Here is a 16,131-nt window from a genome sequence, read left to right on the forward strand (position 1 = left end):
CAACTCCCACAGACCAAGGAGTTTACAGCTGGGTTCCAAAACGTGGATGATCTCATGAAGAATGAGTTGTCCACATTCTCTGCATGGAGCTCTCTAATCTGGCTGACAATTGTGCAGAAAGTTCCCCTCTGAAATGGTCAATTGCTTCTGACTCCTCTTAATGAGCTATCCGACAAATACCCTTGCAATTATAGGAGATCATTTCGAGTTGGGCTAAAACCGCTCACCTTACAGATCAGCTCCGCCGTTCCGTTCTATCAGTCACTTAATGAGGCTAGGGAGCGGGTTCAAAGGTTGTCCTTCTGTATAGTTAAAGGAAATTAAGATTTAGGAATTTAATAAACCTCTAGGATTACTGATGTGTATGTATGGTCTTGGGAAATGGCTTTGTTTTTCCTTGTTTCTCAACGTAGACTTGAGGACAAGCAGAAAATCTGTACCATGTGTGTGCACATAGGAAGATGTCTGAGTTGTATATACATTCACTTGGAACGGATGTTTAGCTAAATAGGCCTAGGCTCGTCCAGAATGTAACCGTTACAGTGCGGAGGCTCTGGCTTGGGGGTGTGTGCGCATGCTGGGATTTGTAGTCCCACAGCAACTAAAGCGACTCGGATTGCCAGCCTTTCACAGCTGGGGTACTTATCCATCTCTCTTTTTGGCTTTTTTTTAAGATGCAAATGAGTGTGAAGTTAAACCCTGTGTGAATTCTAAGTCCTGTAAGAACCTCATTGGGAGCTACTACTGTGACTGCATCCCTGGATGGACTGGCCAGAACTGCGACATCAGTAAGTAACGCCATTCATGGCAACCCTTCACCGTCTTCTTTATAATAATGATAAAGTAAACTGCAGCTATTTATAAGACTTCCCAGTATTCTGTCTACAGCAGGCGTGTCCAAACTATGGCCCTCAAGCTGTTGTGAAACTACAAGTCCCATCATGCCTTGCCACAGTTTTGCTATTAGGGACTGCTAAAACTATGGCAAGGCATGCTGGGTTGTGTAGTTTCACAACAGCTGGAGGGCCACAGTTTGGACGTGCCTGGTCTACTGTGTCTAGTACAACACAAAAGGTCGATGCAAGGTGTTTTTTTTATTATTATTTTACTTTTTTCATACTTTTACATCCATGTTGCACCTATTAGGGACTGTAATGTGTGCAAATCACAGCTAGGAACCATGTACAATGCATGGTAATCCATGTGAGGTTATGTGCTACACTAATTGGGGGTCTGGGTCTCCAGAACGCCGGCAGTGGGGGAGCACAAAAAGGCCTGTTGCGGGCTGGCTGCGCTTACCACACTGTTGGCGGTTCTGTGCCCCCTCTTTGAGAGTCATAGACCCCCCTCGAGGGATAATAGACCCTGTGTGCCGGGATTCCATCTGGCGGTAGTGTCGCAGTCGGAATCTTGGCGTCTGCATCCTGCCCGCCGGGATCCCGTCTGTTCAGCATATTAACTACACCCCCGGGGTTCCAGGTCTACAGGTGTCGACATGTACACCAAAAACTCATGTCAACTTTTTGACCTATTTACTGTCAACCTTTACATCCACACACACCCCACCCTCATAAGTAGAAGTTGCACATTAGCTGCTATAATATAGGAGAGAAGGGTGTTGTCTTGCTGGAAGTATACAAGATTATCAAACCTATTAGCATGGTCATGTTCTGATACCATCGCTGAAACAATGATGTGAAGTTCAGCTTCTGGAAGAATTGCTTAAGGGGTTCCCACCCTGTAAAATAACCTTATCTAAAGGAAAGGATGCAGGAAACTTGACAAAAGCTCTATCTGAATACAGTTCTACAGATTTGCCTTCTGTCCCCATCATTTGAAGTGTGTGTGTATAGCGCTTTTATTTATTTCAGTCAATATCTCAAGTGTCTTGTGTAACATTTAACAAACCTTTTGTTATTAAAGTTTATTTTGTTAATTTTTTTTTTTTTTTTACCCCCATGTAGACATCAATGACTGTATTGACCAATGTCAGAATGGAGCAACTTGCAGGGTACGTCTTGGTTTTATATTATATTTTTATGTTTTATAGTGTTTTTATTATTTATATATATATATATATTTTGGTGGAGTTTTGTACCTGACTGTTGTATTGGCGGCATTTGCAAGGAAGCTCTGACATAGGTTTTGCAACAGAATTTTACGATTCTCGTCGGTACTAAGTAAACATAATTTCCCTTTGTTTCCAACCTTTGTCAATTTGCAGGACTTGGTTAATGGATTCCGCTGTATCTGTCCGCCCGGCTATGCAGGGGAGCGCTGTGAGAAAGACGTCAATGAATGTGCCAGCAACCCTTGCTTGAATGGGGGTCACTGCCAGGATGAAATCAATGGATTTCAATGTCTGTGTCCTGCTGGTTTCTCTGGAAACCTCTGTCAGGTGAGCCCCAGTGAAATGCAAACCTTTGAGAATTGTTCTTGTTAGACCAGCAGGTTTTTTTTTCCTAATGACTTGTACACTAAATACCTCCTGCTCAGCGAGGCCTGCTGTATAGTCATACTCCTTACAGCTGTCTGCCAATAAAGTGTTGGTCAGAGGAAGGGGGGGGGGGGGGGGGGGGGTAGGAGAAATCGGATCCATTCAGTTAAACAGAATGCAAATGTTTGCGTGTTAGAATTTTTTGTTGTATGTTCGCCGTTGGCCTTTGGTGACTGTTTTATATCCTCAATCTGTCTGCAGAGATGTAGGCAGGCCAGGGCTGTACATTGTGCTATAAGTTAAATGAATAAAGGCAGCTAGATGGAAAGGTCAGATTCCAGACTGTCTGCTCTCTTTAGCATTGAATAGGGTGATAATAAAACATCCTTGTTTCTCTGACTCTTTCCAACATTTACAGTTGGACATAGATTACTGCGAGCCCAACCCATGCCAGAACGGAGCACAGTGCTTTAATCTTGCCATAGATTACTTCTGCAACTGCTCCGAAGACTACGAGGGCAAGAACTGCTCACAGCTGAAGGATCACTGCCGCACAACTGCTTGTGAAGGTAAGATGACCATTATGGCGCTATGCCTGGTTCTCGACAGCACAGCTGTCCGTTTCTGGTGCAAAAAACCACGCGATTGTGACTGTATAATGTTAGAACTAGCTGAATTTAAGTATGTTTTAGTTAGTTGTGCAGAGCGAGGGCTTGGAATAATGGACTTCTCATGTTTGCCCCAGTCATGTAGGGTTTAATCTACTGCTTAACGGTCACTATTGGGTGTGCACTGTCCCCCTAAACAGAAAGGGCTGAAGCAGTGTTGTTGAAAACAGATCACTGGAACTTGTGACCTCTTTGAAGCAATGTCATTGGTTCTTAGTGGAATGATGGATGATCTTGGAAAACCTGTGTGACTGCAGATAAGAACCCACCTAGTCTGCCCTGAACATATGTACATGCACACACTTATACACTGGGGTTAATTTTTTTTGCGAGGCGCTAATTCACCTACCAGTATATTTTTGGAGCGTAGATGGAAACCGCGGTACCCAGAGGAAACTTACGCAAGCACAGGGAGAAAATGCAAACTCCACAAAGTTGGGGCCATAGTGTGAATCGAACTCATGACCTTTGTGCTGTGAGGAAGTAGTGCTAACCATTACACCATCTGTATTATCACATCTTCATGAATATTGCCTGATCCCTCTGAGTGTAGGAGACTGGTAAACTTTGGATCCCATAAAATGACTGTCTGGGAAATGGGACTTATGTGCCCCGTACAAATCTAGTGGATCTATAGGAAACCTCCAAAGTATCATTTTGGAAGTACAATCCTATAATATACTGCAGGCATGTCCAAACTGTGGCCCTCCACCTGTTGTGAAACTAAACATCCCAGCATGCCTTGCTATAGTTTTAGCATTTCCCTTTTAGCAAAACGATGGCAAGGCATGATGGGACTTGTAGTTTCACAACAGCTGGAGGGCCAGAGTTTGGACATGGCTGATCTACTCTATAGCTTTAGTTAGTCATCTGTATGAGATGTGGTGACTTTAGATCCTACGATTGTGTTATTGCCATAGAACTGTACAGCTGATAGTTTGTCCATGATCAGAGCACCCCAGTCTTACAAGTCCCGTAATTCTTACCTTTTGTCCACCGCTCTTTCCTCCAGTGATTGACAGCTGTACCGTTGCGGTGACTTCAAACAGTACCCCCGAAGGTGTGAGGTACATTTCCTCTAATGTGTGCGGGCCACATGGAAAATGCAAGAGCCAGGCTGGAGGGAAATTCACCTGCGAATGCAACAAAGGCTTCACTGGCACATACTGTCATGAAAGTAAGTATGCCTTAATTAAGATGGGTATGTGGATATCGAGGAAATTGGATGTCTACAGCTTTTGATGCTTCTGTATTGTGTAATCTGACTATTGTGTTAGTCGCTGTGGTGTGAAACTCGCCTCTACTCTTTATTGCAGATATCAATGACTGTGAAAGCAGCCCTTGCAGAAACAGTGGCACCTGTATCGATGGGGTGAACTCCTACAAGTGCATTTGTAGTGAAGGCTGGGAAGGAACTTACTGTGAAATAAGTGAGTACTCCTTTATTTAGTCTATGGAAGGTGGTGTGGGACATTGCGCTGTGGGTGGATCCTGTCCTGCTCCACCTCTTGGCTACCACATTGTGTGCATAGTCATGTGACCCATACAGCTGCTAGTACTTGGCTGCAAGCTGCTAGTAGTTGGCTGCAATTTCAAACCCTTGTGGTGCGCTACTTGACTGAGGTGGCGGAGGCACAGGACGCATTGCCACTCTGTATCATGGGTGTCTACAAGAGTAGTGGGATCTGGAATTTATTGTCCCCTCTTCCTACTATAGAGCTAAAGTAGTTTTTTTGTTTTTGTCCATTTGAGACACTTTTTTTGGGTGCCGTACACCAGGTGTGGCCAAATCTGTCCTCAAGATCTACCAACAGTTCATGTGTATCAGGCAACCTGTGGGTCTATAGTAGGAATGAATGCAGCAGGTTTGAAAATGTGACTGTTAGTAATGAATACAGCTGTGCACCAGGTGATTTGGGTCATGTGACCGTTGGTAATAACTAAAGCTGTGTACCAGCTAGGGAGTCTGGGAAATATGACCGTTGGTAATGACTACAGCTGTGCACCAGCTAGGTGATTTGCAAAACATGGACCGTTGGGAGATCTTGAGGACTGGTTTGGCCACCCCTGTTGTAGAGAGTCGAGAAATGCTACCGAGCAATGATTGTCTTGATTAGCCTAGAATTTTCATTGGGTATTTATTTGGAAGATGCATATGTCTATATGGGAGGAATTGCAGATGCGGTCAGTATGCAGTGCTCTATGAATGCAGTATTACTTTTAATACAGAGCACTTGGCTTGTAAGAGAAGCTACATTCTGGCGATCATAACTTGCTGGGGGTTGTAGTGCATTATGTCATGAAAAGCCGCTAATACCCCGGGTCTAGCATGTCGACCTGGAAATTTGCCTTTTAGCACTTTTTTTTTTGGCAGTGTGAACGGGTCGCATACCCGGATCTCGTACACTGGTAAACCCCTTCTTTTTACTCGTGTTTGAGATCCGACTGCATAAAAACCCGTGTTAAAAGGCAAATTAGAACTTCTTCACCCAGGGATTTGCCTTGCAGTGAGAACGGGGGTCAGTCCCTGCAGTCCCCTGCATTTATCACTGGCAGTGAGAACACTGTGTGAGTCTCTGCCCCCAGCCTAGGTGGCCGCTGTCATTGAGCACTTGTTTGTAACCGTGCGCTGTATCTGTTTCTCTTCTTAGATATAAATAACTGCAGTAAAAATTCTTGCCACAATGGAGGTACTTGTCGAGACTTGGTTAATGATTTCTACTGTGAATGCAAGAATGGGTGGAAAGGGAAGACGTGCCACTCCCGTAAGTGTATGTTTGTAATTGAAGATGAACGCTGATGTTTCGGAATGCCAGATCTAAAACCATGTGCTCTCTTCTTGCAGAAGACAGCCAGTGTGACGGGTTCACCTGCAACAATGGCGGCACGTGCTATGACGAGGGGGATACCTTTAAGTGCATGTGTTCGGCTGGCTGGGAAGGGACCACTTGTAACATCGGTAAGAATGCGTTCTAAGTACTTTAGAAACTGCATGTGTTACGGTCTATCTTGGGGAATGTAGTTGGGGGAGGGGATAAGGTCGCTAGGTTGACACTTTATAGGTTTATTAGGTTGAATGAATGTCGACACGGCTAAGGTCGACACAAGTTTTTAACTTTTTTTTTGAGCCAACTTGTGTCGACAGTTGCTATTTCATACCCTAACTTCCATTAGGGAGTGCAAAATCTAATGTAACGAGTGCAGTGAGGCACCATGCCCAAAGAGGGGACGCGGTACACTGATACAGTGTCAGTGTCGACTTACGTCGAAATTTGGGGCAAAGACGTGAAACTCAGGTCGACCTTTTGACTGTCCACCTTTCCATTGTTGACGTAACGCTTGTCGTCCTTCTGATCCTATTGACCTTCATATTGTCATCCCTAGAGATAAAATGACAGCCAATCAGTTTGTCACTTTTTTCAAAAACAGGCTGTGAAATTACAGAAGCTGATTGGTTCGTAACTTTATCTCTCCAGTGTTTGATTACCAATGTTCATGGGCTAAACCTTGTGGAAAAGAACACAGAGGGATATGTTCTAAAGCTTGGAGAGAGAGAGAGCGTGAGAAACAGTTGGCATCGATCACTTTTTAAACACCGTCTATAAAATTACAGGCGCAGATTGGTTTGTACTTTATTGCTTTCCATGTTTTCTCTCTCTCCAAGGTTTGCTACATTTCCCCCCCCCCCCCCCCCCCCCCCCTCCCCAAAAGAGCATACAGCAGCCGGTGAGCTGCCAGGAAGCCCTGACTTTGTTAAATTCATCCCTCGCCCCCCCAAAATAGCTAGTAGCCCCATTTGTGGTACTATCATCGACCTTCATAGTTTGGGTCCTAAAATATATTTGACCTCCATGGGTCTTAGGGAAAGTACCAGTGTCCTGGCTCCAGAGCATAAGCACTAGATGCCCTGTAATCCCTGCATTATGGGTTCTGGGCTGCTCATGTTGGTCTGTAGTGGAGAAGTCTGTAGTTGGGTTAAATCAGATGAAGGCATTTTCTAGCTTGCTGTTTGCAGTCGGCAGTAAAGTGGAGAAAATGAATTTTGAAAGCAGGGAAACATCCTGTTCGCTCTCGTGACTCGTCTCTCCCCTGCTCGGCTTTCATGCTTACTTTGCACTGTTTTTTTCCTCGTAGCAAGAAACAGCAGCTGTTTGCCAAATCCTTGCTTCAATGGTGGAACTTGCATAGTCCGAGGGGATTCTTTCACTTGTGTCTGCAAAGAAGGCTGGGAAGGTCCGACGTGCTCTCAGAGTAAGTCTGCTGTCAGCGGGGAGGGGGTGGGGGGAGCAGAGCTGCAAGAACTAGACAATTAGCTCATCCTGTCGCCCTCTGTACCTTAAATTGGAACCAGAAGTGGGGGAAGTGTTTGATGTGGACTTCAGCATCACCTGAATCATGTTATGCTATAACATGAAGTAACAGAGGTCCGACCTGGGCATGAGAAAGTTGCAGATGACCTAACCAAGGACAGATGTTGCCTGGTGTTTAAACACACTCACAACTCGTCTGCTTCCTCTCGCTTTCCTTCATATTGCAAGCGGATTTTCCTATACTTGTATTAGGAAAAAAAATAAGACCTACAACCCCCCCCTCAAAAAAAACAACTTTTATTTACAGTCCCTAGTGTGCATAGGATTTGCTTATATTGAATTACGATACTTTTTTTCTAAACTGCTTTTGTTTTGTTTTTAGATACGAATGACTGTAACCCGCATCCATGGTAAGTAGCATTGCAAGCCATTACATTTAACAACCAATAAAATGTCTAGAGTGGGTTCGGTTTTACTCTGTTCTCATCGATTGGCTATCTGTCACGTGTTTTGGACAGCCAATAAGATCCCGCTTTGAGATCTGTGTAAAAGTGAACCCACTCCTCCTCTAGCTATAACAAATTGGTCGGCTTCATGCATGTCGGCAAGGTGTCCTGTATTTTGTATTCTCTATTTCATAATTGGTCATAAATCATAATGGGCCAGATGCACAAGGCTTCAAAAGTGATAAAATTGAAAGTGATTAACCGCCAGCCAATCGGCTCCTACCTGCCATGTCACAGACTGTTTAAAAAATGTCAGGCAGGAGCTGGTTGGTTGTTTATCACTCTCCGTTTTATCACTTTTGTAGCTTAATGTATCTGGCCCAAAGTACTATATAGTCACTTTCCCAAACTGCGCTTACACATGACTATTTTTTCATGAACATTTATATTCTGAAAGCATGGGAGCAAAATAATATCTTACTCCCACCCCGCTCCACCACTAATGTTTCCTTTCAGAATTGAATTTTTTTCACATGTTTACAAGTAGCTGTAAATGTTGGGGGTGGGTGGAGTTCCTAATCCTGACCCCCCCCCCTCTGAGTGGGCCCTCTGAGGAATTCAAACATACACTGAATGTTTGACAGCCAACCTGTCCTCCCCGATACTACATCTTACTTGTTTCACACCACCTAGAACAGGACAGGCCAACCTGTGGCTCTCCAGATGTTGTGAAACTACAAATCCCAGCATGCCTTGCCACAGTTTTAACACTCCCTCATAGCAAAACTGTGGCAAGGCATGATGGGATTTGTAGTTTGACAACATCTAGAGAGCCACAGGTTGGCCAGGAATGTTCTAGAAGATCGTAACTAGAAGCTGATTGGTAACTATGGGAAACGTCCCATCTTGGTAAATTTACCCCACATTATTAACTACTGTCTGACTCCCGACAAGTTGCATTAGTATATGTAACAGAAGTATTATGAGGTCTGGGTAACATACGTCCCGTAAACTTTGCTTACAGGGAAGCCTACGTGGTAATACTTGTGTAAGAACGGATGTACTAAAGGTTATTTTTATGAACCTATTCAACCGTTTAGATGAATGTAAGATTGCAGTGTTTCATTCAGACCTTAAGTTATATAAAATGGCTAAAATTAAGTGATAAATTCAGCGTTTCATCTCCAACATGTAACACTTACAAATGTATCTGATTTATTTTGTATTTATATTTTTACAGTTACAACAGTGGAACCTGTGTAGATGGGGATAACTGGTATCGCTGTGAATGCGCTCCTGGATTTGCTGGTCCAGACTGTAGAATAAGTAAGTATTGCAATTAAACCATTTTAATGTATTGTTTTGCTATTTTACCGCCTTTAATTCCACTAGAAACGACATTTTATCCTGTTTCTTAACCCCATATAGTGTTTAATGTTCCCCTATGTGGTGTGACTATTGCAAAAAAAACAACAACTTTATTTTTAGTGTGAAACAGGCAATTAACACATGTGGCTGAGTTCTGCATAATTGTACTCCGTGATGGCACAAAGTGTATTTTCCATCTAAGTGGAATGCTACAGCCTGTTTTTTAAATGGCATTCTGTCACAAATGTTAGCACTGTAGATTTCACACCAGATTCCATGCAGAAAGCCATACCGGTGATAATACAGCTGGGAACCTTTCACGCACTCATTTATGAATAGGCTTGCTCAGATTTGGGCGGCTGCCAAGCGGAGTCTAGTTGGCGTACGGATAACGACAGCCCTCCCTCACTGGCTGCTTGTTAGAAGTTGGGGCCAGCGTGCTGAGTGCAGGCTTTTGCAGGCAGGGAAGGTCTTTTGTGTTTACGCATCAGAGGAAGACATTGGGCTTCTAAAGGAAAGTTAATGAGGAGGTAGAGAGGTGGTCAGACATCACTGTGGGCAGAGGGCCTATTAATTACAGGAATATATATATATATAATCTCTCTGTCGCGTATAGGGCGGCACTCACCCGGATTTCCAAGCAATTAGAATACAACCAAGCTTTGGTAATTGTAGTCCAACGTTTCAAATCGTTTATTGGATTTTTCGTCAGGGATAAATGCAGTAAATGACTGTCTTACCTTAAATAGTGAAATACGCCAGTGACCCGGGAACACCCAGCGCTTGGAGGTCTCCAAGTTTGTCATTAACCTCAAGCGGTTTCCGTCTCGTGGAGCGCAGCGTCCACGGGGCGGTTTGCAGTCAATCTGAGTTTCCGCTGAGGCCTGTAGCAGTTATCAGGTTAACGGTGAAAAAAGAAAACTGAACAAGCCTTTATAAAAAAGGAAGTTGGTAACATTAACCCGTCATGGGCATTAGAACATTAATAGTGCCCAAGGGACACTTCAAAAATAAAGTAGCCATATTTATCAGGATTAAAAATGTCACAATTAATGCAGAACCAATAAGGCACAATCATATATGCAATATATCACAGCTAAGAACAATGGACACAACTAGTGTGTATGATACACCAACAAATGACAGGTGACCTGAAAGTTAATAGTCTAGATTCTAAGATATTCATTGAGGCCTCAAGGGGCCACCGTGTCTAGTCTGGATATCCACTTTATCTCTCCCTGAAGTAGAAGCTGTGCACAATCGCCTCCTCCTTTTCGGCATTTCGACTTGATCTATTCATTTGTAACGTAATTGTGCCTATGAGTGTCTGGCTAGTTTGTAGTGACTTGCAACTGGTTGGTCGGTCACTTTTCCTACACAGTCCAGCCTGATGGAAGATCTATGTTGTGTCGCGCGATCTCCGAAGGAGCAGGTGGTTTTACCCACATAAGTCAGTCCACGCGGACACTTGATTATGTAGATACCGAAACGACTGACATCTTAATGTCAAAATCATCCCATTTTCATGTGTCAGCAGGTAGCGTAGACGACACATTTATCGCACCCTGGAGCTTTAGACATAAAGTGTATGTTTGAAGTGCTTGGTTTGGCCGTGTTATCATTTTTTACAAGCCAGTATTTCAAGTTTTTTCCCCTCTTCTTGCATTTAAGGATCCGAGTATCTTGTAATCCTTTTAGATGTGGATCGGTAGTGATCATTGGCCAAAGTTGTTTAACCGTTGTAGATACCAGTGGGCTAGCTGTAGTAAAGTTATTCACAAAGGGTAGAACGATCTGATTTTTTTTTTTTTTTTTAAGATTGGTTTTAAGACAATCATCACGTGTTCTATTTAATACTTTTTTTTTTTTTTTTGGCTGCCAGCAATTCAGATTTCGGTACTTATGTAGTATCTGGGCTGCCGATTTTTTGATTGTATGCCTTAAGTTAAGGCATACAATCAGATGCGATGCGATATCGCATCGCATCGCATCGCATGCGACCATCGGATGCGATGACCCGATTTTTCCATAGGAATCAATGTTAAAATGGACTGAGTCCATTTTAACATGGAATTCAATGGGAAAAAGGGGTCCTTTTCATACCCCTACTATCCAAGTGGGCATGGAGTTGGATATAAACCTGTGGCGAGCGCAGCGAGCCACCGAGCCCGAAGCGTGGCGAGCGAAGCGAGCCCCGCGAGGGGACGGTATTCTGTGTTCCCTCGCGGGGCTCGCCACGCTTCGGGCTCGGTGGCTCGCTACGCTCGCCACAGGTTTATATCCAACTCCATGCCCACTTGGATAGTAGGGGTATGAAAAGGACCCCTTTTTCCCATTGAATTCCATGTTAAAATGGACTCAGTCCATTTTAACATTGATTCCTATGGAAAAATCGGGTCATCGCATCGCATCGCATCCGATGGTCGCATGCGATGCAATGTACCCGATTTAGAAATCGGCAGCCCAGATACTACATAAGTACCCAGATTTCTTGTAACCCCTTTGTAGGAATTTTGTTAGTAAAATATCCATTTGTTTCTCAGTCTCAACTTCTTGGCTGGTGATACGGCGAATTGTTAAGAACTGTGAATATGGTATTCCCTTTTTCATCGGGTGGGGTGATGACTGTTGGAGTGTAAGAAGGTGTTCATATTAGTAGGTTTTACATAGATATTGGTTGTAGTTCAGTCCCTTCTTTGGTCATTAAGACCTCCAGAAAATTTGTCGGGGGCAACATTCAAAAGTAAATTTTATCGTGGGGTCCATCTTAGTGACCTCCATTTTGATTTGTAAAGTCTGTTTGTGATCCCATCTAAATTAAATCGTTTGTTCCTAACCATTCCCAATATGCAACAGCATACATTATTCTTCTATCTCCTTTCCACCACAAACCTGTGGGCATTTGCAAATGCCGGGGCTGTGTTCCACCCCATTGCACACCCCATTTAAAAAAAAAATAATCTTCACTGTTAAAGTAAAAGAAATTACGGGTCAATGTTTTCTCTAAAAGTGTCAGAAGAAAATCAATTGCTGGTCCTTTTTGTAGTGTTGATTATTTGTTAAAAGGGTCTCAACCGATTTTAAGACCTCTCCGTGGGGTATGTTTGTGTATAGGCTGTTCACGTCTATACAGCACAGGAGACGGTCTGCTGTTACTGAACCTAATTCTTGTAATTTTAGCAATAGGTCTGTTGTACGTCTGGTCTAAATAGGTATTGCCAGTTGTAACCGTAGATTTACGTATTTGGCAATTATGCTATATAAAGAATTTCTGGCTGAAATTATTGTTCGGCTGGGCGGGCTCATAAATTTTTTTTGTGAATTTTTGGGAGACTATACTGCAGCAGCATCACTGGAAAATCTACTTTAAGTGACCCCCCCGTCAGCGGCTCTTATAACTAACGAAGTGTTTAGCTGAGATTTTTTAATGCTTCATGTTCATACGTACTTAAATTGTTATGTTGTAGATTATTTATGCTGCTTTCCCACTGCAGACCAGTTTAAAGTACTGGTAATCTTAAATGGTATTTAAAACGGTATTAGCATTCCCACTGCAGCAGATTACCATTTAAGTACCATTCCCATTGCAGTGAACTGTAATGCAGTGAACGTGTAAAATGTAGAGTGCCTAATCCCTCCCCCCCCCCCCCCAAGTGTAAAGAGTGCCTAGCCCCCCGTACCTGCCCTGTGCCCCCACCTCCCCTCCCCTTGTACTTACCTGCACGGGGATGCAGGGCAGTGGGGAGGCAGCGGGGGTCCATGCGGGGTACAGGCAGTCCCAGTGCCTGATGAGACCTAGTAGTTCTCACTTTGTGCATATGTAAAGAGTACACGTGCATAATAATGAGCCGCTCATTACATATGCACATATGTAATGAGCGGCTCTTTATTATGCACGTGCACTCATTACACATGCACAAAGTGAGAACTACTAGGTCTCATCAGGCACTGGGACTGCCTGGAGGCTAAATAACGTTTAAGAGGCATTCCCACTGCCTCTTAAACGTTATTTTAACGTGTTAAAACGGGTTGAAATACCATTTAGCTTTAAACGGTATTTCAACTCTGGCACTTTCCCACTGCAGCCTTAAAACGGTAAATTGCGCTGAAAATCGGCAATTTACCATTTTTTAGCTGCAGTGGGAAAGGGGCATAAGTGTATTCTTTACACCACTGATGACTGTATTTTCCAGTAATCGACTATAGCAGGCCTGGCCAACCGGTGTCTCTCCAGATGTTTTCAAACTACAAATCCCATCATGCCGTGCCACAGTTTTGCTATAAGGGAGTGTTACAACTGTGGCAAGGCATGCTGGGATTTGTAGTTTAACAACATCTGGAGAGCCACAGGTTGGCCTGTCCTGGACTATAGCATTTGATTGAGGGATTGAAACTTTGCGGAGATGTAGATTTTCTTTTTAAATGGATGAGCTTGCTGTGGGTCCTGGGGGTTGGGAGACTTCATGAAGTATTCTTTCAGCTTTAAGTTTCGATGGTGTCGACCCATCAAACTCCCCTCAAACTCCTTAAAGTGGTTGGTTGGTACAGATGAAAGTCCTTTGTTTAATAGGTGTTTCTCAGTATCTGACAGGACATAAGAGATTTACTACTAGATTTACTTCTTGTAATTGCGTTTTGTTCGTCCTTTGGCTTAGACCACCACTGTGGGTGTAGTGCCTCCTGTGCCTGTACGTGTGGTTACCCCTAAAGGTGGTCTTGGTGGTCAGTTATTGTCAGTATATTCAGTATCTGGGTCAATTTGACCAAAGGGGCATCTTGCCCTAAATTGGCGAGGTTTTCTTTGAGGATATCTACCAGTCACCCACGAGTATACTGCATATATCCCTGATGAAAAATTGAATAAAAGATTTGAAACGTTGGACTACAATAACCAAAGCTTGGTTGTATTCTGATTGCTTGGAAATCCGGGTGAGTGCCACCCTGTACGTGCTTTCTACAGACTGCTACTTCGCAGCCTTGGGGAGGCACCCAGTTATCTAACATTACAAGCTGAGTGCCAGTCCCATTCTAGTGTGTGTGTGTGTGTATGTGTATTCTAGCACCCGTGAACCCATGCAGTTCCTCTTACCTGCCTGGTGTGTTGCTGTCTGCTGTGGCATTTCTAGCACAGGTCTGGTTTGCATATCAGTGCTGATATACAGACCACACAGTGCTAAAAGCACTACAGCAGACAGTGACACCCCAGACAGGGAAGAGGAACTGCATGGGTTTTCAAAGATAGCAGGTGCTAGAATGAACACTATGTATGTGTATATAATATTTACAAAACAAGTAGCATAGTGGTAGGCATTGCTGATACTTGGCATCAAACTTGGATCTAATGCAAGTCCGTGGTTTATTTGTATGGAGTTTATAAGTGTAATCTGTTGACATTTCATTAAGGATACTCATGCCCAGAAGCCACAAAGCCAATTCTCTGTACTAAGTGACCTATGATCACGGTTTTATAGCCTGTAATATTTCTACACATATTGAGTTGGTTATGAAACTGCTTTCAGGCTATTCGTCTGTTAATTATTATTAAGCAAACACTAAAGTAATCCCGAAGGGGTAATCGTAAGGTACAATACATTGCCTTTGGCCTTAAAGACTTGACTATATATTGCATTTCATAACTATACTTTTGGAGCCAGTCCTCGAAGTGTTTATCTCATTCTGCATTATTACCAGTTACAAAGGTTACTGGCAAACCTACTGAGACGGCCAGCTACTACAGAGGAAGCCGTCGGGTTATTAATCTGCAAAGCATGATGGGACAGATGCATGAAGGTGATAAGGGAGAAGAAGTGAGCCGGTGGAGAAGTTCCTCTCGACAACCAATCAGCTGCTCTGTTTCACTTTTATAGTATGCAAATTATAGATGTTACTTCAGTGCTGATTGGTTCACTGGCTCGCCTCTCCTACCTTATCACTGCTACATACATCTGCCCCAAAGTCATAGAACCTTGCATTCTGGTGGAATCGATGCAATAAAGAATACAGTATCTATCCTTATGTATCAATGCCTATTTCCCTATAGATTGTAAGCTTACGAGCAGGGCCCTCCTACATTTTGACTGTCTGTAAATACCCTGTTTTGTTGTATCACTGTCCCCTTTGTAAAGCGCAACGGAATATGCTGCGCTATATAAGAAACTGTAAATAAATAAATGTGCAGTATGTTATCAAAACCTCCATGTTGTCTCATTTTTGATATTTTTGTTTTCTTTCTCTTCCAAGATATCAATGAGTGCCAGTCTTCTCCGTGTGCGTTTGGGGCTACCTGCATAGACAACATTAATGGTTATCATTGTGTCTGTCCACCTGGCCGCAGTGGTCCAAAGTGTCAAGAAGGTATTGGATAATGCTTTTGCTCTGTTATGTTGTTATATGATGATCTAACTCAATAACTGTTCACATCAACCGCAAACTGCGACCTTCATGTATGGGCTCCATTAATGGCAAATGCTCTAAGTGCAGTTCCGGTTGGAATTGGTACAAGCCATTGGGCTGACGCTTCTATCATTGTGCAGTTACAGGAAGGCCTTGTATTACGAATGGACATGTTAAGCCAGATGGAGCGAAATGGGATGACGAGTGCAACGAGTGTCACTGTTTGAATGGAAAAGTTGCCTGCTCCAAGGTAAGCTTTGTTTAGATGCCAGGAAGAGCCAAGGCGAATGTTGCCGGCCATGTACGTTGACTGAAATGTTTTACATTCAAAAATCCCCTTGTAAACCTAAATAAATAAATCTGTTGTCACTGTAAGATCCGAATAAGTCACTGACAACAAGGCGGTACAGTCCCTGCTGTAAACTCTGTATTAGAAGAAGGATGTAGGATCAAGAACAGTCTGTCCAGAATTTTCTCTGCTTGACAGAGCACAAGTCTTCAATATGCAG

General features: G+C 43.3%; 1 protein-coding gene across 2 annotated transcripts in view; it reads left to right on the forward strand.

Moving 5' to 3' along the window:
• The window catches only part of JAG1 (jagged canonical Notch ligand 1), a 49,253-nt gene that overhangs the window by 26,875 nt on the left and 6,247 nt on the right, over window positions 1-16,131 (forward strand). For both annotated transcript variants that reach the window (XM_083175848.1, XM_083175849.1), the window contains exons 10-22: window positions 675-788; window positions 1,965-2,011; window positions 2,225-2,398; window positions 2,856-3,006; window positions 4,118-4,282; window positions 4,422-4,535; window positions 5,757-5,870; window positions 5,951-6,064; window positions 7,240-7,356; window positions 7,798-7,825; window positions 9,102-9,187; window positions 15,470-15,583; window positions 15,763-15,872. In XM_083175848.1, the coding sequence (XP_083031974.1) occupies window positions 675-788; window positions 1,965-2,011; window positions 2,225-2,398; window positions 2,856-3,006; window positions 4,118-4,282; window positions 4,422-4,535; window positions 5,757-5,870; window positions 5,951-6,064; window positions 7,240-7,356; window positions 7,798-7,825; window positions 9,102-9,187; window positions 15,470-15,583; window positions 15,763-15,872 (1,448 nt within the window). The remainder of the gene's footprint in view (window positions 1-674; window positions 789-1,964; window positions 2,012-2,224; window positions 2,399-2,855; window positions 3,007-4,117; window positions 4,283-4,421; window positions 4,536-5,756; window positions 5,871-5,950; window positions 6,065-7,239; window positions 7,357-7,797; window positions 7,826-9,101; window positions 9,188-15,469; window positions 15,584-15,762; window positions 15,873-16,131) is intronic.

This window comes from Crinia signifera, chromosome 3 (genome assembly GCF_055691185.1).
Source record: "Crinia signifera chromosome 3, ASM5569118v1, whole genome shotgun sequence".
Taxonomy (NCBI): Eukaryota; Metazoa; Chordata; class Amphibia; order Anura; family Myobatrachidae; genus Crinia; species Crinia signifera.